The sequence below is a fragment of the Polyergus mexicanus genome, unplaced genomic scaffold (assembly GCF_030449975.1).
Source record: "Polyergus mexicanus isolate NDT 795.1 unplaced genomic scaffold, iyPolMexi1.0 SCAF_11, whole genome shotgun sequence".
NCBI classification, from domain to species: domain Eukaryota; kingdom Metazoa; phylum Arthropoda; class Insecta; order Hymenoptera; family Formicidae; genus Polyergus; species Polyergus mexicanus.
The window spans coordinates 8,569,714-8,596,465 of NW_027223331.1; the positions used below are offsets into that span (position 1 = coordinate 8,569,714).

General features: G+C 35.5%; 2 protein-coding genes across 5 annotated transcripts; one reads left to right on the forward strand and one right to left on the reverse strand.

The window, feature by feature from the left end:
- Positions 1 to 3,188: 3,188 nt before the first annotated feature.
- On the reverse strand, positions 3,189 to 26,237 carry LOC138937623 (upstream stimulatory factor 2). 3 transcript variants are annotated; one of them, XM_070304071.1, is made up of 5 exons: positions 25,844 to 26,237; positions 25,338 to 25,713; positions 25,101 to 25,253; positions 24,887 to 25,015; positions 3,189 to 3,257 (listed from the first exon to the last, which is right to left on the reverse strand). In XM_070304071.1, the coding sequence occupies exons 1-5, from the start codon at positions 25,879 to 25,881 to the stop codon at positions 3,204 to 3,206; spliced, it is 750 nt and encodes a 249-aa protein (XP_070160172.1). In that variant the 5' UTR covers positions 25,882 to 26,237; the 3' UTR covers positions 3,189 to 3,203. The 3 variants fall into 3 exon arrangements, with proteins under 3 accessions (XP_070160172.1, XP_070160173.1, XP_070160171.1); XM_070304072.1 differs by lacking the exon at positions 3,189 to 3,257 and adding an exon at positions 18,736 to 20,101 and having other exon boundaries at positions 25,844 to 26,236; XM_070304070.1 differs by lacking the exon at positions 3,189 to 3,257 and having other exon boundaries at positions 24,679 to 25,015; positions 25,844 to 26,236.
- Positions 3,435 to 24,518, forward strand: LOC138937617 (rho guanine nucleotide exchange factor 4-like). 2 transcript variants are annotated; one of them, XM_070304063.1, is made up of 12 exons: positions 3,435 to 3,556; positions 11,257 to 11,658; positions 12,193 to 12,295; positions 12,585 to 12,776; positions 14,148 to 14,353; positions 16,693 to 16,793; positions 18,226 to 18,542; positions 18,790 to 19,161; positions 19,390 to 19,752; positions 19,900 to 20,113; positions 20,321 to 20,563; positions 20,727 to 24,518. In XM_070304063.1, exons 4-12 carry the CDS (start codon positions 12,585 to 12,587, stop codon positions 20,864 to 20,866), a joined length of 2,148 nt encoding a protein of 715 aa, XP_070160164.1. In that variant the 5' UTR covers positions 3,435 to 3,556; positions 11,257 to 11,658; positions 12,193 to 12,295; the 3' UTR covers positions 20,867 to 24,518. The 2 variants fall into 2 exon arrangements, with proteins under 2 accessions (XP_070160164.1, XP_070160165.1); XM_070304064.1 differs by having other exon boundaries at positions 20,408 to 20,563.
- Positions 26,238 to 26,752: the final 515 nt, after the last annotated feature.

Consider the following 26,752-nt stretch of genomic DNA (forward strand, 5'->3'; position numbering starts at 1 on the left):
AAGCAGTGGTATCAACGCAGAGTACTAACGATATCATAGAATGATAAATCATAGAATGACTATTTCTAGGGTATCCACGTAAATCTGCAAACTTACTGCTATACGATGGTTAAGTTAGTCACGCATAAGATACACATTCCCGGGTTTAATTAAATCGACCACGAGCGACGCCGTTAATCTTCCAGGCTTTGGTGACATCCACGATATATGAGTAAGCTCAAGCGTAACGTGATGTCTAATTTCATAAATTTTTATTTTTTACACGTGCTTATAAAAAATGACGAGAGAAAGATTTTCGGAGACAGAAATTCTCACACAATTCTGTCAATAACAGTACGTTAAGAATCCATTAATTCTCAACTTGAACGTATATCTTCATTTTTCACCGATTGAATTTTTTTCTTTACGTGACATATTTTTAAAAAGCTGTTCTTGACGATAACAGTTTGATATATCCATTTGATATATCCGATTACGGAATTATATAAGAATCCATCTACCCCTGTTCTTTATCGGCGGGATTTGTAATTTTCGTAACATATTCCTGAAGAGACTGTTCTCGATGGTAACAGCTTGGTGCATTCGATATACTCAATTACGGCATTATATAAGAACCCATTTACCTGTTTTCCCAGAATTACGGGTTGATATACATTACGCTAATGCGATTCATTCGTCATGCGCTCCGGCCAGCTTCCCTTAGAATCTCCGACGTCGCGTCAGGAAGCTGAGATACATTAGCCGACGAAGCTATAATTTAAATATGCGACGAATATATTCGAGCTTGTCACGAATTTCCAATCGATAATTACGCGAAACTGATCATCGATCGGCCACACCATGAATAATGGACCGCGTTGCGGATGACATCTCGGCCGTGGATGCATGCGTAGAGATGTATTCTCTGCGCTGCACGCCACGCCTGCTGCATGCGACTGGCTGCCAACAACCTGCATGTATCATCCGCAGTGGCGACAGTGTGCGTCAATTCGTTATTAACGTCCGTCGCGATGTGTCGTGTCGTACTGACGCTATCCGTTTACGGTGTGAGTTAGCGTAACCGAAAGGAAACGGACGTTTCGAAGCGAGAAGTCTCGCTATGCGCTTTGCACACTTTTAACAATGATATGCGCGAAATATTCGTACGAACAAAGGCGATCGCGAGCCTTGATTATTGTAGGTTGAACGCGCTTAGACATTTATCCAGGATAATCCGCGGAAAAGCTTGAAAAATAATTTCTCTCTGATGAACAGATTCCTTGATAAAATTAGCGCGAATTTTCACGTAGCAAGAAGCAGATCGAGATCATAATTAACGACAGATTTTCGAGTTTTTGGGAGTATGTAAATATTAAACGAAATTTCTATTGAGATAAAGAGCGTTTAACAAAGCTCGATATTCAAATTTCTATAATCCGGTTTAAATTAAACGCGATTATAACGCGATGTTTAAAGAATACATGTTAACGATTGCAAGCCGCGGGAATACAAATTTATTCATATACAGGGTGTCCCATGTTAAAGGACCCACTTAAATATCTCAGAAACACTGCGTGAAATCGAAAATGTTTCAAACAAAAGTTGTGTGGTTTCAAGGGGGCCATAAGATGGTGACAATGATTTGACCTTGGAAAATCATTTGAAGATCATGCGAAGGTCAACTTTAAAATCTTAAATGGAAACCCCCATTTTTTATTTAGTATTCTTGTAGCTGACATCGAGAGCTTTCCAAAACACTATAATAAAGTATTTTTTTATTAAGTACTTTTTGAATTATTTTATATTTTAATCTGACCTATTTTGATATAAAAAATTAAATATCTCGTAAAATATTTAGTTTTCGATAATCTTACCGTAATACTTCTATGTACAGATTAATGAGACAAATCAATTAGTATAAAAAAAATTGTTTTTAAGAAAATTATTTGCAATGTATTTTTTTAAACAATTATTTGTTTTTTTGGCAATAATTAATTTGTTTTATTATTCTGTACATAGAAGTATTACGGTAAAATTATCGAAAACTGAATATTTTACGAAATATTTTATTTTTTATATCAAAACATGTCAGATTAAAATATAAAATAACTCAAAAAGTACTTAATGAAAAAATACTTTATTACAGTGTTTTGGAAAGCTCTCGATGTCAGCTACAAGAATACTAAATAAAAAATGGGGGTTTCCATTTAAGATTTTAAAGTTGACCTTCACATGACCTTCAAATGATTTTCCAAGGTCAAATCATTGTCACCATCTTATAGCCCCCTTGAAACCACACAACTTTTGTTTAAAACATTTTTCGATTTAACGCAGTGTTTCTGAGATATTTGAGTGGGTCCTTTAAAATGGGACACCCTGTATATATATATATATATATATATATATATATATATATATATAAACATCTTATATATTATTATGCATCGCTTTCTCACCGCATGGGAATCTTAATTAATAAAACGTCGCGCACAGTGGCGAGACAGTTGCAGAGATATAATCAAGCTTGGTGGCACGATAGCGTTTGCATCCCTTTCATTTTCCGTCTAGCGTAAGAGCACACATAAAAGACCGAATAGAAACCAACACGAAATCAATGCCTTTCATTGATTATCGCCTGAATAAAGTATAATTTGCAGCGATCCGCGCATTGAATCGATAATGTGAATAGATCAATAAATTATAGCTGAAAAGAACTATTAGAACAATTATTATAGCTATCATTAATTATCATTCGTACGCATTTAGGCATTTAATATGTAAATAAAGAAGTAATTGTTTCAGAGAGCTTTTTTTGGCAAAAAATATCACACACTTAATTTGTTAAATAAATTTATTATTAAACATTTTATGTATCGTGTTTTGTTATCGCTTGCATTTCTATAAATAATCATTCTTCATTTCCTAAATAAAAGAGTTACAAATAAATAAAAATTCTGTTATTTACGATTTATTAACGACGAAAATCAACAGCGTTAAGAAAATTAATACAACGATAAAACGAATCGCCGATCTTAAATAAAACCAATTGCCTGGTGAGCTACATATAACGAAGTTTAGCAATATTGAATATTGAGCGACACGATCAAAGCATCCTCGATATCGATTCTAATATAAAGGTACGAATGATCAAGCACATTCTAGTGCGTGCCTAGTCGAATCGTGGGAAAGATATATACGCAGCTTTCTCGGGTTATCAATTATCACTACCAGTATATGATACTCCTAAGCATGCTTCCTATACGAACCTCATCTTGCATCTGAAAATAAATATGACCCCCTTGTCAGTCTATTGGTATAAACTATAGACAAGGGAAAGGTGGAACAGGCAAATATCTTATCGATAAATGAATTATATTGTTCGGAAATTATCTGAATGATCATCTAATATTTCATCAATTGCTATTCGATTTGTTAATATCTTATTGCAGCCTCTGCACGACTACAGAACGAGTGGCCATGCCGGAAGAGAGAGGAGGCGAATTCCCGGTCTTAACAAAGCTCAACGGCGGATCAAAGCGTCCAGCACCCCGGCACTTCTAGATAGAAATCATGATAGGTAAGTGTGTATCATAAACTGACTTAGCATTATTATTCATGAATTATTGGATGATTGCATAAGTTCGTGCCCGATTTTCATAGATGGCATTAAGTTGCTGCATGGCGGAGTTCTATTGTTTTCGTGTGGTAATTGTTGCTTACACCGAATAGATGATGTTGTCTTATGTCAATTTAGCGTCAGATATTGTTCAGATAAGTCCATTTGTGCATAAGAGAAATCATTAAAAATGGAGAACGAAAAGGTGCATTTCCGGCATGTAATGCTATATGAATTTCGGAAAGGCGTGAGTGTTGGGATTGCACAAAAAAATATTCAAAGCGTTTATTTGGACCGCGCTCCTGCTCTCCGAATAGTCAAAAAGAGGTTTGGCAGATTTCGAAATGGTGATTTCAACATGGAGGATCAACCCCGCTCTGGACGGCCTTCTGGCATTGATGATGACATTGTGCATGCCTTAGTGGAAAGAAACCCAAGGATTACAACTGAGGATATTGCTGAGAGGCTGAACATCGATGATTCAACCGCTTTTCGTCATTTAAAAAAGCTTGGATACATTTCCAAGCTTGATACGTGGATGCCGCATCTCCTGACCGAAAGGAATAAGCTAAACCACATGACTGTGGCTCTTTCTCTTCTCGAGCGTAACAAAAAAGAGCCTTTTTTAGATCGAATGGTAACAGTCAATGAAAAGTGGATTCTCTACAAAAACGTACAGCGAAAGAGGACATGGAAAACAGCAGCTGAAGGAGCAGAACTCGTAGCAAAGGCTGGCTTGCATCCGATGAAGGTGTTGCTGTGTATTTGGTGGGATTGCAAGGGAATTGTTTACTTTGAGCTGCTCCGACGCGGCGAAACAATCACGGCGGACAAGTACTGTGAGCAACTAACTAGACTCGCTGCAGCTATTCGAGAAAAACGTCCCATTTTGGCCAATCGAAAAGGCGTCATCTTCCACCACGACAATGTTAGGCCACACGTCGCTCAACAGACGCTGCGAAAACTGTAGGAGTTGCAATGGGAAATTCTGCAGCACCCGCCATATTCTCCAGATATTGCGCCTTCAGATTTTTATCTGTTCCGATCTTTGCAGAATAGTTTAAATGGCAAGAATCTCAATTCCGAGGAAGCTGTCGAAAACCACCTTACAAACTTTTTTCAAGAAAAACCAAGTTCTTTCTTCAAAAATGGAATCGACAAGCTTATAGATCGTTGGAAAACCATTGTAGAAAAGAATGGAGACTATAAAATTCATTAATAAAAGTGTTATCTCTAAAATATAATCTATTGAAGTTTATATTTAAATCGGGCACGAACTTATGCAATCACCCAATATTTATCGCGATGTTATCCTATAAAATCTGTAATTCGAATGCATTCCTTTTTGTAAATTAAATAATAGAATAAAATACTTCATTCTCGATATAAATTAATATTCATACATTAAAGAATTCGGCTCAATTTTTAAATCGTTATTAAAAGTATGTCAGTATTCATATTATTGCGTAGATTTCTAATGTATTTATCATAATCCCTTTAATTTCTCTCATGATCGGAAGATTTCGGTGAACCTAAACATCGTATCGCAAAAATTACACCGACTTAAAAAAGATCATCTCAACTTACATTATACGTACATAAAATCCTTCTGACGCAGAAACGTAAAAATATGCACGTAAAACTGTTGCGTGGGTGGCAACCTCCCACCTTGTGCCCTCTTGGGAAACCGTGTTTTCTCAAAAAGAGTTCAAAAAGAGCGACACGAAGGGTGGTCATGACAAAGGTGGCAGTGAGAATTTTCATTCCGATCTCCCTCGACACGATGATATGTTGCAGCTATTCTGCCGATACATGTTTCCGCTTTTGCTCCTGCCCATAAATACTGCTGCCTTCATAGCCGGCTTATGAAATCTATCCACTTTGTTCGCACTTAATATATTGTACGATTCTGTTGAAATTGGACCTACAAGCGACATAAATAATCAACCCTCGCATTGAACGCGGCAGTTGATTGTATCGCGTGGACCGATATTCCGGATACGTGATGTAGACAATAATGATATTCTTGCCAAAGCTGTGAATTTATTCGCCTGAAAAAATTTTCTCTGTATGCGTGCGTGCAAATATGCGAGTCGAATTATATGAATAAAAAATTGAAAAAGTTCATGAAAGAAATGAAATAATTTATTGTAGGAGAGAGCGTACTTGAAACATCGAGAAATTCTTCAAAGTTGTCAGGATAGCTATGTACACATTAAGACTTTTTAATATGCGTTCGAACTTTCTTTTTCTCTCTTTCTTTCTCGAAATGAGATATTGATATTATGTTATATAGTGAAATAAATTAATGATTTCATCTGCTTTGCAAATTCATTGCAGTAATGATTTTTTTTCTGTTTAAGTATTATTATGTTGCATATACAGAAAAAAACAAACCATTTATTGTTTCTAATATCGGCACATTTTAATATAATTAACAAGTTATGCTAATCATAATAGATTAAAATTCAATTGGATAAATGACTCGATATTAAATATATGTAAATTGGGTGTTTTATTCGTTAATATTTACTTTACTTATTATATAAAGAATTTAATAACCTGCAAATATAATTTATATTTCATGTAAATATTTATACAATATCACGCGAGATTTAAGTGACTCTAACTTGATCCTTGCGATCTTGATTTACGTTTTGATTTTCATAAAAAGTATCTGGCGAATAAACTCGAAGTCTATCTTCAGAAACACCTTGCCAAATATTTGACGAGAAGAAGCAGCGAAAGTCTATTAAAGATCGTGCATACAGCAAAAAAATCGATGACACCATTTTATTGGCTTGTCGAGAAAAGAGCACGCTTCAAAATCGTTTATTGGATGTCAGTTTCACCCACGACGAAAATGCTAAAATTGCAATAACGAACAGAAGCTGCAAATTGAAAAAAAAAAGGAAAAAACACGATGAAGTCCAGAAACGTATCAAAATATTAAAAACATTGCGCATGGCAAGGTGTAAAAACTAAAACGAGATCGATGTCACAGCAAGAGATAATTAGAAGATGTACATTGAAAACGTCGTTTCTTCGGAGTAAATTGAAAACACAAAGCGTTTTGCAATTTCATCGCGTCAATTGTTCGCGCGATTACATTTCTCTCGTTATCGCCGCAAAGGTGTATTTTCCTACAGAATGAAACGGGACTGTCAGAGAAAGATCTTCCCCAGAACGAAAAATGATTAAAAAAGGTCCTGCTGATAGAGGACAAAGGTAGACCACGTCAAAGGTTGTCTGTGATCCAGAAAGAGTGCCGCGTTTTTCGCGTTTTTTACCGCAATCTACCGATCTCCTCGTCGTATGTACCTGTCGCAGAAAGAGAGATGTTTACCGAGGGAAGAGTGTTTTTTCCTTATTTCGGATGACCTACCTGGGGTGCATTGACATCTTTATACGGGCCCACACATATGCGTAACCGTAGGACACTCTAATTATAAACCTGTATAGAAAACGCCCTTTCTTGGCTTTTTACCCAACCACTTCTTTCCTCTCGGTGAAGAATCGCTTCTTTTACTGCGCCGCTAAGAATAGCTAGCTCTTTGATAAGGAATAAATTCAAGAGATACTTTCCCGCGCCTCTCGTAATCTTTCGCCATCATGCCGAAGTTGATTAATTCGCGTTACTCCCTTGTAACGCTATGTAATAAACTCCACTCGGAACGTACAACTACTTCAGTTTCTTTCAGTATATTAATATTAAATGTTTCTTTCTCTCTCTCGTGTCAGAGAAGTGAAATAGTATGATATGTGAAAGATTAAACAAATATTTCTAAACGAATTGCATAGTACATTTTACAGACTCGAGAAATTGATCAAGTGTTCCGAAGAATTTAGAAAATTATTCAATAATTATATATTATTTTTAAAATATAACTTGTATCCTTTTAATAAAAAATATAAAAATTATAAACTGTTGTGACATTTCATCAATTTCCTAAGGAACCGTATATACCATATTTCCGCATCTATTATGAAATTGTTTTTTTAGGTGACGTCGATAATATCAGAATTATGTGTCAAAATGTCAGGATATTTAGTGCAGAATCGATTTTCCCAATTTTCTCAGAGACCTCACGCAATTTAAACATTCTTATATACGTATAGACATCAAACGCTGCGTTTTCCGAACGCTTCGTTGGCGTCCTACCGATTAAGAAAAGGACGAAAGGTAGATCCTCTGTCACTACACGGATAAATGGTGCCTTTTGTGAACGCCGCCGAAAGAAAGAAGAAGAGAAAAAAAAAAGAGAAAAAGAGAGAGAGGGGAGAGAGGGTGGGAGGCGCGGGGTATAAGAGATCGTGCATCCCTCGCTTTATACCTGATGCGACCCGATGCAATCGACTCTCCGAAATCTATTCCTAGAAGAGCTCACGGATCGTGTACGCCCGCACACACACGGTCATGGATCCCTCGTGCACCGAGAGCTCATGTCAGTCGCCGATGGAACGTTGGCCACTGCATTTCCTGTATATGTCTCGCTTTCAAGCGGTTGCCAGATGCTTTTTTTTCAAAAGTGTTTTCATTGAGTCTCGCGCAAAATCGTACGCAGACAAATGATTTTTATTTCCATTTAGTATCGTTACTTTTGACACAAAAAGATTTTTTTTTTTTTTTTTTTTTTTTTTGGTTTCGAGAAATTATCGCGTGTTGATTTTGAAATTTATATTGTTGTCGGGATTGCGCACTGTATTCTCTTTTTTCGCAAACGATTCAATCGCACGTACCTTTACGTTATTGAAATCGATTAAATTTTAGAACGTTTTGAGATTTGGTTTATATCAAAGTGGCTTTTACGATAATATGACATGAGTCGTGACTGCGATGCAATAGAAAGTGACATCGGTGAGTGCAGGATGCGGCTTTACGTGCGGGGGATTACGCTCGCAGACAAGAAAGGATAAAGGATTGGCACGGGAGGAAAGCAATCGTCTGTGACAAATATCCTACATGATGTGGTGCGTGATTCCGATTAAACTGACTCAGACGATTACACGTCCGTCCATTGTGACACACACAATTGCTTCACTAAATAGTTGTATTTAGATCATCGTAAGACTTTCCTTTGTATAATTTGGAAATATCTTCAATCATCTTAACTGTTAGACGCAGAATTATGAGACATATATCTGCCATTATAAATTTTTGGCAAACATTTAAGATGTTAAATATTTAGCGATGAAAGTTTCAAGGCACTTGTAATTTTTAAATAATTTACATTTTTACAAATTAAATATATAAAAGATTTTCGGCCAATCATAAACTTTAGTAGAAAAATTACATTTTTTAGATAATGTTAAAGAGTAGATTTTATGTTTTAAATTTTAATTTAGAAATTAAAAGATATATATAATATATATCGAAAATTGAAAAAATGAAATGTGAGAATATAATTTTTCTCGACATCTCCGTTAAGGAAAAGTCACCCAATAAAGTTTACTTAAAAGAATCCTCTTAAAAAACTGGGATACCGTATACATGAAATTTCTAATTTTGGAATTTTTAATTTTAATCCCAACAACAGATTTGTTGATAAATTGAACATTAAATTTTCCTTAAATATCATTTTTAGGCAGTTCGTGGGACGTTATACAGGGTGTCCCATTTTAAAGGACCCACTCAAATATCTCAAAAACACTGCGTTAAATCGAAAAATGTTTCAAACAAAAGTTGTGTGGCTTCAACGGGGCCATAAGATGGTGACAATGGTTTGATCTTGGAAAATCATTTGAAGGTCATGCGAAGGTCAACTTTAAAATCTTAAATGGAAACCCCCATTTTTTAATTAGTATTCTTGTAGCTGACATCGAGAGCTTTCCAAAACACTATAATAAAGTATTTTTTCATTAAGTACTTTTTGAGTTATTTTATATTTTAATCTGACATATTTGGATATAAAAAATAAAATATCTCATAAAATATTTAGTTTTCGATAATCTTACCGTAATACTTTTATGTACAGAATAATGAGACAAATCAATTAGTGCAAAAAAAAAACCAAATAATTGTTTAAAAAAATACATCGTAAATAATTTTTTTAAAAACTATTATTTTTTTATACTAATTGATTTGTATCATTATTCTGTACATAAAAGTATTACGGTAAGATTATCAAAAACTAACTATTTTATGAGATATTTAATTTTTTATATCAAAAGATGTCAGATTAAAATATAAAATAACTCAAAAAGTATTTAATAAAAAAATACTTTATTATAGTGTTTTGGAAAGCTCTCGAGACAAGCTACAAGAATACTAAATAAAAAATGGGGGTTTCCATTCAAGATTTTAAAGTTGATCTTCACATGACCTTCAAATGATTTTCCAAGGTCAAATCATTGTCACCATCTTATGGCCCCCTTGAAGCCACACAACTTTTGTTTGAAACATTTTTCGATTTAACGCAGTGTTTCTGAGATATTTGAGTGGGTCCTTTAAAATGGGACATCCTGTATATAATAATTCATTAACACAGTACTTCATTAACGTTGTGATATTAATAGCAATTGCGCCTCTAGCGTAGATTATTAAAATACCTACGCTATAATAATTAATACAATGAAAATACTTTCCTCGTAGGAAACACAACAACTTTCCTCGTAACAATCGTGCGTAATTAACATCATTAAATATTTCTTCGCTGCCTATTATAAACAAGTATATTCGCGCACAATTTTACTATATTAATTGCACCGAAACACTGCACCACGGGAGGATGATCATGTTACGAAAAATATATTTATATATTTAACGCTAGAACGATGTAATTTGTACACTTGTTGGCGCGGAAGACAATGTCCCGACGTCGCAGGAAATAAAATTGCCGCGCTGGTAATTTCACGAAAAAGAAACGCTAACGCAACTTCATTCGTAAAATGTTTGCGAAATATTTCGACCGGTTTCCTCTTTCGCATACGCCAACGATACGCTGTTCGCTTTCGGATAGTCACTTTGTCAACCACGATCGCGCACGCATTCCCGTTGCACTTTCCACCGTGCACGTTCGTGATTTATCGATCCCGCATCTTCGTCGTGCCTTCCGCGCAGTGAGAAACGACGTTGAATTTTTATGCGAGTCGCTTTATCTCGCGACGCGAGAACATGGGAGGTGGTTCGCGAAGCTGTCTCCTATCAATTTTTACCGGGGACCATCGGTCGGTCTCGAATAAAAAAATCTAAAATCGGAGATGGATCGACGGGAATTTATTTCTATGAAATTGGACATCTAAATCAAAATCGAATCTTTTTTTATATAATGTAAAAATTTGCATCCTCTCATCACTTTTTATACTTTTTCTATATATATGCTAAAACGCGAAAGATATTTTAACTTTACGTTTCAGAATCGAGTCTATAATTTATCGGATTATAATTTAAATCCGCTTTAATTTCAAACGTTCAGCATTAATTCATTATATATAAGAAATTCATTCTCTTTTTTAATTCCCGATGACTCTTATGAGGATTAAAACGAATCGACAAAGTTAGACAAGAACGGGAATGAACTCGATAATTCCAGTATCAATTCCAGATATGAAAGATTGAAAATTTCTTACTATGAAAACTGAACTCCCGCCGATTTTCCTCTCATTTGACTTATTTTATTGAAAAATGAATAAAACAAAGATATCGAAAATTCTGCTTGCAGCCGACAGTGGTCCGGCGACGAAGAGGACGATGGGGCAAGGAGAGGCCACGTGACGACCGAGCATCCCTTGGCCGAGGCCACGATTCCTCTGGTCAGCCATACCAGACTACAAGAGCCGTCTTCCGTCCTGAATGTCGCCAATGTGCCCACCGGCGGAAGTCAGAATACTGCGCATCGCGCACAGAGCCAGCAAGAGAGCGTGTTGCAGAAATTCCGTAAGAGTTTCTCGTTGAGGTTCCACAAGAAGGGCAGTAAGGAGAGCAACGAGGAATGTCTCGCGGAGGACAATGACGGCTCGGGGGGACCCTTGGATGAGGAGGAGGGCACGGAGACACCTCCTGTAACCTCCTCCGAGCAAAACAACCAGCACAAAGACGACTCTAGCAATGACCAGAAATTCCGGTTCGTATCGCGTCCCTCGCTCTTTTTAACATGTCGAACATGATTTTAAATTTAGATCCTAAGGATATCGTGTTGTTATAGAAGCGCACATAATTTCCGGCAAGAGCTGGTCTCATACAGTTTAATGCAAGATTATCATAAAGAAAAACAACAGGATCATATTCGTATTATTTCTACTGAGATCAATTTCTCGTGAAATGTTTATTTCACAAGGAACTACCGCAAAACTTTCTCTGTCAATCTTTTTTTTAATAACTAATTAATTTTAATAACTAATTAAATGACGGATTGAAATATTAATAGTTTGACTTTTTATGAAGCTATATCTGATATTATGGAAAAAAGATTCTTCATTTTCCCAAACATCCCCCGAATATCAAATAAGGTTAAATCGATTTTATTCAACTTCGATTATATAAGTATAAATTATCGAATTGAGTTACACATATTTAATGCAACGATACGACAAGTACAATATTCTAATAAAATTCGTCTTGAGAGAAGCTTGACTAGAACTTAAACGAATATATTTAGGTTTGGCCCACTCGTCTGGAGGAGTAGCAAAGAGAGGAAAAAAGGTAACAAGGCCGCCCGAAATGCAAAATGCAACAGTGGAGACAGCGGAATACAAATCGAGGTGAGAAGAAGGACGCAAATTTCCTGCATTTCTTCAAATAACGCGAAAGCTCGAAAAGAAACATTCGAACGTTCAGAGATTAAGATTATTTTTGGCGTGCAGAATAAATCTTAGAGATTTAAAAAGATATCTTAATCTCTCTCTTTCAAATGTCCTCTAAATATTTTTTGAACGATTTAAACGATTGATATCTTTCGTGGCTCTTTCGTGCTGTTCGACTCAATGAAGGAAATTCTAACGTATGAAGGGAATAAATATCGCAAACATTTCGCACACACAAATGACGTAGATGGTATCTGGTGGAGCGTTGACTGGTGGCAGTGGCGGTGGAATGATGGGGGGTGGTGACAGCTCCGAGTCCCATGATACGGACGATGTTCCCGATGACACCGACAGCCCTCCAGCCCTTCGCAGGCGAGTTGCCGATAAATCGCGGCCCCAGTCCGAGCTCATCAACCAGATACTGATTGACAAGTTCAAGGTAAATTTTATTCTTTTCCTTGTCTCATTGTAGCTAACACAATTTAACGGCTTATAGTGGCAATAATCACGTACGAGAAAATGCTCCAGCTCGTGTAAAGACACGATCAGTCCCTTGCATGAAAATTTTTATCCTATTTCTTTTTTTAATCCATCTCTCGTCAATTTCAGTGGCAAGATATTTTATTTTATTTTTTAATTTATTGTCTAGTTTCTCTCGAATATAAGCGATGATTTACAATACATTAATTATTAAGGGGGCATATCCGTTTGAAAAAAACGGAACTTTTTTTCAATATGACGCCATATTTTTATTTTTTTTCAATTTTGAAAAAACGCAGATACCTATTAATATGTTTAATAAAAAAACACTTGTATTTTTAATTTCGGATATGATAAAGGAACGTTTTCATGCACACCGTGCAGCCATCTAAAATTTACAGGAGCTCTACAAATATTCCCATAACTTTGAAAAGAAATTTTTTTTTTTAATTGAAAATTTTTATTTAAGTATTTAATAATATTGTATTAATATCGTACAAAAATGAAAAATTTTTATCAAGTCGCTGCAAAAAATCTAAAAAATGTACTCATTTTTCGAGCTTTCAAACGGATATGTCTCCTTAATAGAAATATGATAATCACACGACGCTTATCGGATTTATGATTGTAACTGTTTCCTCTGTACGACAGCATTAGTCATCTTTGTATACGGTTTGACCACGTTCGCAAAGAGATTCGCTCACGCCGTTCTGTGATAGCCGTTTTTATATCACAAGCGCCAGGATACCAGAGAAGGAAACGCGCTCATCATTAGTTGATATAGAGCAACTCGCGCAGTCGTTGATTTAATTCCTAATGTCGGTTATATTCGATCTGAGCAATTTGCTTCATTTTGTGCACATTCAAATATTGTTTTAGTGTATTATTAATCAATCGCATTTTGCACAAAAATTAATTCTTACAATTATTGAATTTGAGAAATAATATTTGAAATTAATTATAAATTATAGAATTAAAAGATTATATAAAATCTAAATACAAATTAAAAATATAAATTAGAAAATTAGAAATTTATTTTAGAAAAGATAATTTTATTAATCCAATACCCATCCAATCCCATGTTACTTGGACAAAAACTAAATAAAAACATCCAGTACGCTTGTGATATACATGTGAAATTAAACGTACCAAACTTTTAATTTCTTATTATTTTGTTGCTGATAATGCATGAATATGTTGTTATACTCATCAAATACTGCAGAAAGAATAAGAAATTCGCTTAATCTGCGCATTGCAGCGACAAATTAATTGATCAACGAATCGAGCGCGTGGCTCGCAATCTCTAAGAGAATCTGCGCGATTGTTCCAGGCGGATCTGCAAAGCCGCGCATCGCGACACAATCATGTACGTCGTACGAACAGCGATTTAGGAGGCCAGAGGCTGCTCCAATGGGATACCAGATCGGGATACGTTCACAATTATCGTAGGATGCTGTCGACTCCGTCGCCGATCAAGACGAGGCCGCCCAGGCTCAGCCCGAGGCACTCTTCCCATGATATCGTTACGCTCAAAAGGTACGTTCAATTACCGCAAATGCGTTTAATGTTCAAGCAACCCTTGTCGCGTACGCCTCATTAAACCATCGCCATCTGCGAACTACTTACGGCCCCTTATGACGGCTGGGGGAAACCTAGATAATCGTTGCGTTTGGATCCTCGAGATATATTTTTGTTAGTATTTCACACGAAAACTTTTAATAAGGCAATATAAATTTAATAGAAGAAATTTGTAGTGATAAAGGATCGAAATACTCTCGAAGCAATTTTCACTAATGAGAGATTGAACAATTAATCGAATTCTATTAGGAAAACTTTAAGAACTTTTTAAATCATTTTTAAAGCTACATGTATTAAAATTGTTTAAATTTATGCTATTTATAAAAAATCCGTACGACGTTTCTTTGGGTTTCCAGAATCGAGACAAACATGAGCTATCACTGCAAATGTGACAAGCTAGCAGTGTCGCAATAAAGAGGCAATAAAAGAAAAAAAAAGAAAAAAAAATAAAGAGACATATCAAACGCTTATTAACTTCGCTCTCTTTAGCCGCACGGCCGAATTTTCTTTAGCCTGACGCGCTCGCTGCTTTTTTTATTTTCGAATCAGTAACAATTTTTGACTTCCTCTCACAAACGCGACACTTATATCGACAACCCCCTGAAAAGTAACTGACAACTTGGGAAAACTGAAACTCTTTGTTCTCGAACCTTTCCAGTAAATCGAGGGAGACTAGTGGTAGGTAGATGGGTATTATAACAAACCACCTTCTCTCGTAATCTTTCCTCCAGTAAAAAGTTGATCTGCCACGCGTAACATACGTATATATACCCTGTCATGTTGTACTATATATACATATATATATATATATGCACATATATATCTATTGGATGATTGCATAAGTTCGTGCCCGATTTTCATAGATGGCATTAAGTTGCTGCATGGCGGAGTTCTATTGTTTTCGTGTGGTAATTGTTGCTTACACCGAATAGATGACGTTATCTTATATCAATTTAGCGTCAGATATTGTTCAGATAAGTCCATTTGTGCATAAGAGAAATCATTAAAAATGGAGAACGAAAAGGTGCATTTGTGGCATGTAATGCTATATGAATTTCGGAAAGGCGTCAGTGTTGGGATTGCACAAAAAAATATTCAAAGCGTTTATTTGAACCGCGCTCCTGCTCTCCGAATAGTCAAAAAGTGGTTTGGCAGATTTCGAAATGGTGATTTCAACATGGAGGATCAACCCCGCTCTGGACGGCCTTCTGGCATTGATGATGACATTGTGCATGCCTTAGTGGAAAGAAACCCAAGGATTACAACTGAGGATATTGCTGAGAGGCTGAACATCGATAATTCAACCGCTTTTCGTCATTTAAAAAAGCTTGGATACATTTCCAAGCTTGATACGTGGGTGCCGCATCTCCTGACCGAAAGGAATAAGCTAAACCGCATGATTGTGGCTCTTTCTCTTCTCGAGCGTAACAAAAAAGAGCCTTTTTTAGATCGAATGGTAACAGTCAATGAAAAGTGGATTCTCTACAAAAACGTACAGCGAAAGAGGACATGGAAAACAGCAGCTGAAGGAGCAGAACCCGTAGCAAAGGCTGGCTTGCATCCGATGAAGGTGTTGCTGTGTTTGGTGGGATCGCAAGCGAATTATTTACTTTGAGCTGCTCCGACGCGGCGAAACAATCACGGCGGACAAGTACTGTGAGCAACTAACTAGACTCGCTGCAGCTATTCGAGAAAAACGTCCGATTTTGGCCAATCGAAAAGGCGTCATCTTCCACCACGACAATGCTAGGCCACACGTCGCTCAACAGACGCTGCGAAAACTGCAGGAGTTGCAATGGGAAATTCTGCAGCACCCGCCATATTCTCCAGATATTGCGCCTTCAGATTTTTATCTGTTCCGGTCTTTGCAGAATAGTTTAAATGGCAAGAATCTCAATTCCGAGGAAGCTGTCGAAAACCACCTTACAAACTTTTTTCAAGAAAAACCAAGTTCTTTCTTCAAAAATGGAATCGACAAGCTTATAGATCGTTGGAAAACCATTGTAGAAAAGAATGGAGACTATATAATTGATTAATAAAAGTGTTATCTCTAAAATATAATCTATTGAAGTTTATATTTAAATCGGGCACGAACTTATGCAATCACAATATATACATATCACCCAATATATACATATTAAACCTACCTACTGTAATTTGTTGCTGAATGTTGTACCGATATGCTTAATACCTGAATACACGCTTTTGTTAACCTTTTCGTCCGATGCCGCACGTTAACGCGGTAATAGAAGCGAATTAATATCGAATTAATGTTTTCTTTTCTTCCTGCGCTCCAGTAACGCGAAAGGGAGGAGTTCTCGGACAAATCTGAGACGCTCGCTTAGCCAGCCACTGGGAATCAATCAGCTCTCGCCGCTAATGCGCACCAAAACTACAGGTGAGTGTGTGTGCTTTCACATCATTATATTATTCTCTTAATTCAAAGATAGACTTTGAACTCTTTAACGTAGATCACGTTCCTTTTGTTTTGCCTACCAAGCACATGCGTAAACCATTCTCTTATTGAGGCGTTTGGAGAACAACCAAATCGTACGTTTCTCGCGTTTTGAATCAGCAGTTGTTGTCATATTCTCGAAAATATTGTATTTGTCTACTTGTAAATTAATTCCGCAAATCTTTAGATTGTCACTATACAATATATATATACATATAAATTTAATCAACATAATGTAACGTGTGTAATGTAAAAAAATCGAATAAAAAGAAAATTTTAAATAATGATGGAAATGCTAAATAATCTTTGTCAATTTTTTATATTCTTTTGTCTCGATAAAGTAATTTCATGCGATAATCGAAATCATTAGATCAATGTTTAACATTTGCTGGGTAGACAGATTTTATATACGCCAGTAGAAAACCTTTTATAATGACGTCTAGTATACAGGGTACTACAGAGATCTCCGATTTCTCTCTAGATATCACCTTGAAGAGTATTCAGAGCATGCATTCCCCTGTAAAGACATTGTTCAGACATTCACACTGTGTTATCGTCGAATGCACCCTTGTAAGAGAAAAAGAAAGAATTTGCGAGAGTAAGAAATAGAAATATCCTTGTATAATTATCGTACTGATGATTTCCGTGTCCTTGTGAAAACGTTGCTTCGTGTGAAAACGCTTCTGTTTTACGAGTAGTAAAGAACGAGTTTGCCGGAGAGAACCTCGTAAGAACAGCACTCCGCATTCTCGTTTTCGAGAGAGGCATCGTATCTCATTGGTGCGATCAATTCGCGTATATCCGAGATTAACTAAATTTTTAGGAGGTACTCCGACGAACTCGATTACCATCTCTCGAGAAATCTCATGAAAACTGTTTCATTCTTTTCTCGCTCACGTCTGCACGGTGGACGGTTTTTGGCCGGAGATCACGTGCTTGTTGTCGCAATAACTTCCAGAGGAATGCTGACAAGCGAAAATCCAGCGGAATATCGTTTATGTTACAGGATATTTTCTGCACTGCATATCAATTATTTATCAATTATCGTATTCGAATAAAATTTTTGTAAGAATTAAAAGACAGGCGGGAAGACATTCCTTTAAAAAAGCCAAATCTTTGACATCTGTCATTTTAGGGAGAGAATTTTGGAATATGTATGTCTCTCAAAAACGTAACATAATCATATATAACAATTAATTATTATTTTTCTTTTTACTTGTAAGTTCGAAAATTGGATCAACATTCGATTGGGCCGATTTGTGTGCTTTGCACTATAACATTGATAGATTTATATATATATATATATATTTTTTTTTTCATCTTGATTATAATGAAATTTTCTATTAAAAAAAAAAAAAAAAAAAAAAAAAAATAGGTGCGAGATTGCCCGGTGGCAATGTGCTATCCGAGGACGAGCAGGATGGAAGAGCCGGCACATCCGACGACGAGATGATGTCCGACTCCGAATCCTCGATCGCTTCCTTGACGGATAAGAAGAAATCATTCGAGCAGACGATGGATGAGGAGATCGTCATCTTGGCCGAGGCTGTTTGGGACCACGTGGCGATGGAGCCGGAGGAATTAGCTTTTCGCGCGGGAGATGTTATCGACGTCCTTGATACGTTGGACAAAGATTGGTGGTGGGGCAGCTGCAGAGGAGAGCATGGCTGGTTTCCGGCCGCTTTTGTCAGGGTGAATATTTTTGAATGAGAATTTGTTTGATTTAATCAATTATGTCCGCTACGCGCCTTTTATTTCTAGAGTATAATCCTAAATTAGTATAATATCATAAATTATTTCTATTTCCATTTTTTTCTATTATATCTCTTTATCTCTTTATATATTATTTATTTTTCTGCCTTTTACATTATTTTAATTTTTTATTTATGATTGATTAAATAATATAATAAGAATTTGACTAAAATAAATATGTCCGCAGCTGCGAGTAAGTCAAGAGGATACGGTAGAAGATTGTTTAGCCGCGATAGCCTCAGGAGGATCCTCGGGCACTCAGCTGAGAAGACGTACGAGCGTTTCCTTGCTGTCAAACGAGCAAGTGAGAACCAGCGTGGTCCGCGAACTCGTCCAGACTGAGCGCGACTTCGTCAAGGTCCTGCGTGATGTAGCCGAAGGCTATATCGCGGAATGTCGCAGGCGCACGGACATGTTTACCGAAGAGCAGATTGAGACGATCTTCATCAACCTCGAGGAGCTCTTGGACTTTCAGTCTGAGTTTCTGAAAGATCTCGAGGCTTGTATCGACTGGAACGCGCCGCACAAAAGCTGCGTCGGCGAATGCTTTCTCAATCATGTCAGTAGCATTATTGAATTTACTTTTTTCTTTTTCTTCACTAATAATTAACTTCGCTAACAATATATTTTTAAGTTTTTGCATTTTGACTTTTTTGAAAATTGATAAAAAAAAATGTTCGAAATGTTAAAGAAATCACTTTCTACGATTTCACGTACGTTTCGAATTCTCGAGCATTTAAATAAATTTAAAGAACGAGACGCAAGCATGTCGTTATGATTTTTTTAGAGAGCGGGTTTTCGCATGTATTCCGAATACTGTAACAGTCATCCGATGGCGACAGCGACTCTACAGGAACTCTACCAGCACAATCGATATAGCAAATTCTTCGAAGCTTGTCGGCTAATGCGAGGCCTCATAGAGATCCCCTTGGACGGATATCTATTGACGCCCGTCCAACGAATATGCAAATACCCCCTTCAATTGGCGGAACTACTGAAGTATACGAAAACCGATCATCCAGATTATCACAAGATTCAGGAGGCCTTGGAAGCAATGAGAGACGTTGCAGTACTCATCAACGAGAGAAAAAGGCGGATGGAGAGTTTGGAGAAATTGGCCGCGTGGCAAATGCGCGTAGAAGGTTGGGAGGTGCGTTACTCCTCGAGATTATAGAGATAAAACTATCTTTGAAATTCGCCTGCGTTTCGGATCATCTCGGTAACGTTAATAAGTGCGAATCTTTTGTTAAAGCAATTATTGAAATGCACGTTTAATATCGACGATAATCGATCACAGGGTGAGGATCTCATAGAAGTTTCATCGCAACTGATTTATCAAGGTGAGGCGATGAGAGTGAAGACTGGCATGTGGACGAATAATATCACGCTATTCCTCTTTGATCATCAATTGGTCTATTGCAAGAAAGACATTCTTAAGCGCAATACTTACGTCTACAAAGGTCGCATCTATCTCGATACCAGTGAGGTCATCGATGTACCTGATGGAAAAGGTAACAAACTATTAAAATGGCATTTAACTTTAACTATTGAAAAATGTTTCTTATACGATAAAAATGACAGCAAATTAATGTAGTTTTCGAAAATTTTCTTTTATATTATAGCAAGTGATGTTACCAAATAATTGAGAGTTATAAGAATTGCTAATATGATACTGATTGCAATTCGTAATAAAGATCAGCGATCAATTTTATTCGTAGATCTTCAATCGGGGGTGACAGTGAGGCACTGTTTAAAAGTATATAGTTGTGTCCGGGACAAGTGGTTGCTTTTTTGTTGCCGTACAGCGGAGGAGAAACGACGGTGGCTGACGGCGATGACCGAAGAACGAAGACTAGTAGCTCAGGATAGAAACGACGGATTAGAATTTCCAGCGGCAGCCCGACAACTCGCCAGGCTAGCCGCTAATAGGCAGCAAAATAGGCCGCCGATCAAACCTCGCAGTAAGCTTGCTACGTGCATATGTATACTTATTGCGTCTGTTCAGCTAATTCATAAAAGAGAATCTGATCCTAAACTGTTTCTTCGCTTTATATTAAAGCTAATTTAATTTTAATTTACTTGATTTTTATTAAATTGATATTAAATTGATAATAATGATTGCAGATAAGACATATAAAAGGGAATCAACGTACGAAATGCCGACTATGATCGGACAAGGAACCACCAACTCGCTAGGAAGGAAGGTCGGCACCTGGTTCACATTCGGTAGCAGCAAAAAAAGCACGCGGCTTCAACCGTCTTGAGAGAGGCCTACCTTCGTACCGTATATTGACCTGTAAAACTGCGACTAACGGCGCTGTATCATCCTATCGAAATTTTGGCATGAGATATCCTTCAATATCGGTTGTTTAGAAACTTTTTCGAGCAGTCGTTCAAAAAGAGATCTTCGTTATCAATCGATACTTTAATCAAGGCAATATTGTATTCATTTCGCGATAGATTGAATCGTACTATTCTCCGTGGGTCGATGAACGATCCATGTTTTAATCGCTAGAATTTAGTAGCACCGAGGACGAACAGCGTCTTGTCAAATGTACGGCACGAAGGTATTTAGATAATTCAAAAGCGAAAATTTTGTCCTACAAAAAAAAATACATCTTTTCTTCTCAAGTAGGAAAAGCAATCGCCATTGATTCCATGATCATAGCCTATAGAGAGCTGCACGACGATCCAAAAGCACGAAAAACATCAACGATCTTTCATTCACTGCCTCTCTCACGAAAACAGGTATTTCTCTACAGGGTTGGAGAAGTCATTTTATAAAAGTAACTCCTTACCGTTATTCGTTACCAATTTTAAAATGTAACTCGTTACCGTTACTCAAAAAGTAACGAGTCATTACAATTTTCGTTTTTTTTTTTTTTTTATTTATATATAATACAAGTTTTACATACAATTTTTTTAAATATAAAATCAATATGTTCCTTTATATGAAAATTATACCGAGTAAATCCGAAAAAAGTAACTATTAAATTCGTCATTCGTTAACGAGATTACTTTTTCCGTTACAAACAAAATTTGTTACCAAAAAAAGTAACTGTAACGGTAAAAGCGTTACAAATAACGTGTTACTTTCCAATCCTGCTTCTCTATCAAACAGATAGTATCATTATCCAAATTAGATACTTGCGAATGGATTAATGTAACACGATAAATTAACGAAAATCATTCATTATGTCTATAATCTGGGAATCAGGAATGTCTAAATGAGTGATTCCCTAACTATGTCAGGTCTGTGAAACCAATGTTCGATCATTTTTCATATGATATTGTTCTCGATGTGACATTGTCAATCTTCAGTTCGAGAACCATTATCTAGAAAGACGTTTCCGAGAAGAAAGAGTTCGTTACAAGCCGAGAGGGAGGTATATAATCGATTTTGTAGATGCTTAATATTAGAAACTATCGTTAATAATAGCAGACACGCGGATAGATTAAAGAAATAGAGAAGTAAATAGTGAATATATAAAGTCAATAGCGGGCTTTTAAGGTACTAAAGAGAAAGTACTAGTCACTCTTTACATCGCGAATTGATAATAAACGCCGATGAACCATAATAGATATGTATTGTTACACGCGCAATCGCTTTTTGGATCGAGCGGCTATGGATGGTACGTATCAAATGGCTGTATTTTTTATTATAATCGAAAGACTGACGACCGAGATGCTTCTTCAGAAGGAAACCGGTTGTAATCTTGAGAGAGAAATGCGACGGGATCGATTAAGAAATTTCTAAGTTGAATTCGTCACATAAACTTTGTTAATATCATTTGATTATTTCGAAAATGTTGTCGATCAATTTTATATAAGAGAGATGCAACGAGAAAGCTCAGCATAATATTATATTCAATTCTGTGCAGGTGTTAGCAAGTTCAATCAGAAAAATCCGTGTTGATTAGTTTTGCAAAAAATTTTGATTCGCCGATTCCGCACATCACTTTTCTCTCAACGAAAATGTAGATGTATTTCTTAGAAGAAATCTTCAGCGAGCTATACAAGGTAACTTACTGCCTAAATAATGTTCGTTATTTCACATCATAATTATAATACTCATAGTAGTTTGTACGGAGTTACGATCGGCGGGAAATAGAAAAAAGAGACGAAAAGATGAAACAAGAGCGAAAAAAAGAGAAAAAATTTTGTTTCCGCAAAACAACATAACAACAGTATTATACAGATGCAAAAAAATGCGATTAGATTAAATATTCACGTATATCACGCCTCCTTATTCGACTGCGATACGAAGCCGCGAGCTTCTAAAAAGGCAAGAAAAGAAGGAAAAAATGATAACCGAGAGAAGATCTTTCAAGTTTTTCTACTCTTGTATAGAAAAGAGTATCAGTTAGCCCAATAGAAGAATTTCTGTGTTATAATGATATGCATATATGTATGCAGTCTCTTGGCAAAATGTTCGATCTACCAATTTCAACAATTTAATCACGGATCCTGAAAGTTTCTAACACTGCCAATAAGTTTAAAGAAATACGTCTTCGTTCGTTAGAATTATTTGACCCGATCTTTAATAGAAAAAGAGATGCTATAAATATGAGATAGATCGGACTCTAGATTTTCTCTATTTGTGTGGGCGAATGTGTGGCACAATTCTGGGCGAGAAGAGATATTTATGTTTTGTGTAACATACAGAAAGATATATTTTTACTTGTTTCTCGAGACAACGCGTAATTTACTATATACGATGAGGACAATATAATGATAAAATGAATGGATCAAGATTCCTATTGTACAGAGAGATCATTAGCCTGTTGATGTTTAGATTTAGGAGAGACGCAATTTGTTGCTGGACCCAACTCATTTCAGAGTTATTTTTATAGGAAAGACTACTTATTGGTTCTTGCATGTGATTTTTCTTATAAGTATTCCTATTATACACTTGAACTGCTTTAATAATGGCCAACGTAAGTATAAGAAACAGATGTAACTCGTTATAGGAAGGATAAATAGTGACGATATCCCGAACAACATGAAAGTCTACAAAAAACATTTCTTGGATGTTCAAGAAACTTTTAAATTGTTTTACAAGCATCTTTCAATGGCGTTTGCGTTATCTTCGGGCGCGATATCGAATAATGCACGATTAAGCACAACTTTCCACACTCATGAGAACTATACTTGCGATTTCACGACAGAAGTAATCGAAATACGTGAAAGTTCGTACCTCGCACTCACAAGCTCCCATATATTGGCAATTGAATTACATATTTTACATGATTGATTAATTTATATTTTGGAGGATACTATCTATCCCCATTAGAAATTGTTACTTTTGGAAATCGTCAGGCAAAATCTGCACAAAACTTTAGGAAATGCTCTTTGAAGCAATAAGTATTGTACTAAGCGTTATTGTTATGATAATTTAAGCTGTTACGTACACATAACGTGTTTATATAAACGTATATTTTCCCTGAGATTTGATATCGATAACCATACGACATACATACCCTGATGACAAGGGAAAAGCGAAGTTCAGTTTTTTTTGTAGCGAAATCTCTAACTATACTAATGATCTAAGAAAAAAGGCACAGAGATATCATATGTATCGCTGTTTTCTGTACATATATATATAAATGTATTTTGCAAATGTAAATAACATAGATCTATTCATTAGAAAAAATAACTTTAACACGTTTTTTGTAGCAATTAAGTGAACTTTACTATTAAGCAATATATCTGACGTTCGCGTATAGTTAATTGTTGATTCAACCGATATCGTTTTGTATATTTGTATATCTCTCTAATTTAATGATTTCGCTGATGAATTGTTATTGCGAAACAAATTGTTCGTGTTATAAATAATTATTGTTTATGATATGTACAGTAGAACGTTATATGATTGTCATTATTTTGCAATTATGAATATATGTGTGTATGTGTATGTGTGTGTGTATATATATATATATATAAAATACATACACACAGGATATATATATATATATATATATGTATATATATATATATATATATATATATATATATATATATATATATATATATCCTAAGCTACACATATATATGTAAATAAACATTTTGTAACTATTACACTTTATTCATGTTTTCTTTCTTATTATTTTTTCGTATAATGTGATAAAAAAAAAAGATATATTTATACTGACAAAAGATAACACTAATAAAACGGTTTTGCTCTGTCCGATGTTAATCCTAATCTAAGAACCAAGTATAAATGCATTGCCCTGTTTTGAAATTTGGACTTTTAATTTTGAATTTTCATCTTTTAATTGACTTACAACTTGTCGAAGAGTCTTAGCTTCTTCTATCAACTGTGCATTTTCATCCATACTCTGGGATAATTTTTCTTGAGTTTCTCTTAATTCTGTAATGTACTCACAAGCTCGAGCTAGTATACCTCCTTTGCTCTATAAACAGATTATAAAAAATAATAGAAAACTTATTTTTATCAAATGGTTGATACAATAATTTAAAAATTTGCAAATATCATACTTGTGGTTCAAAATTCGCTTTTGCATCTCCCTCTTTATTGACATTTTGATCACAATCTGCCAAAAGCTTCCCTAATTTAGAAATCCAGTTGTTGATTTTATCCCTTCTGCGTCTTTCAACTTCATTGTGTGTTACTCTTCGCCTTTCATCTCTCTATAAATATAATATAAATTTAATTTTTTGAATAGAAAAATAACAATAATATAAACTGCTATACAATAATATAAAACAATTTACTTTTTTTACGTTTGCGATAATATTCTGAGACCCTTCTATCTGCAGTTTAGTTACACGTGGTGTGGCAGCTCTTGCAGACTCCGATGTTACAACATCATTGCCATTGCTGAGCACGTAGAACTGTCCATTTAATGGAGAGGCCACAACCTGTACAGTATTGTTTACAGAGGTGGCTATCGAAACCTCACTGTTCTCTCTGTGATTGTTGCTGACTTGCATAACTTTATATGCTACTGTATTGTCACCTCTGTTTATTGCATACAAATGATATTGTACATTCTCATCGTCAGCCTCTACTTCAGCATCACAGTCCACTATTTCTGCCTCTTCCAAAACAACACCAATAGCTTCGTCATTCATTGTATTTTCATCTGCACTGTAATACAAGTATTTTGTCAAGTGTTTTGTCAAGAAAAAAAGCGAGAACTTATTTATAATAAAAAAAAAAAAACTTGTAACAGACATAAATTCTGTTTCTGAGAGAATTAAAAATTATATATATTTACCTTTCGTCAATGGTATCGATGTTATTAGCAACTTCCATGTTAATAAAAAGCAATAAACATTCTAATAATTATTAACTTAATATATAAAATATATATATGACAATATATTAGGAGATGTATACAAAGAATTATAGACGGCTTTATAGATGAGATATTATTGAAGACCAATAATTTCTTGCGGAAATTTATGGAAATTTGCACTGGTTTATACAGCGTGAAAAACTCTAAACTCTATGTTGCTCTGTGTGCACTAGCGTCCTCACTAGGGTAAAGGTAAAATGATACTTAGATTATTATGAAAATACATTTAATCGAAAATGTCTTATTGCGTAAAAGCAAAAACTTGACAAATTAAAATTGTCAATCTGCAATAGGAGAAGAGCAATTGATTGCTATAAGTGACGTTTTTTTTTTTTTTTTTTTTTTTAAATTAGAGGAATTCTGTTTTATCAACGGAATGAGATCACGCCGCCGTTTTTCATGACACTTTCTCGTATGGTAGCGTCAACTAGATCCATTTTAGAACCGGCGGAACTACATGGCCAAATCCACTTTTCGGTGTTACGGTAAAACAAGCGGTTGATACATATGTGTATTAGATCGATAATTGTGAATCAAAATGGCGGAAAAATATTATGGATTTATTTAATGTTTTATCAAAGTTTGCATGATGTTTTGTCATTCTAGTATATATTACAAACAGCGATAATAAGTTATTATTGAAGTATTTTTATGTATATGCGCATGTGACATAAAATAAATTTTCTTAATAATTTTTTCCCTTATTTTTAAATATGTAACGCGTAGAAGATATTTACAATAAATTGCTTTTACTTTTTTCTTATTCTTGAAATAAAATTATCAAGCATTTTAAGGAATATCAAATTATTATGCTTTTAATTTATATAT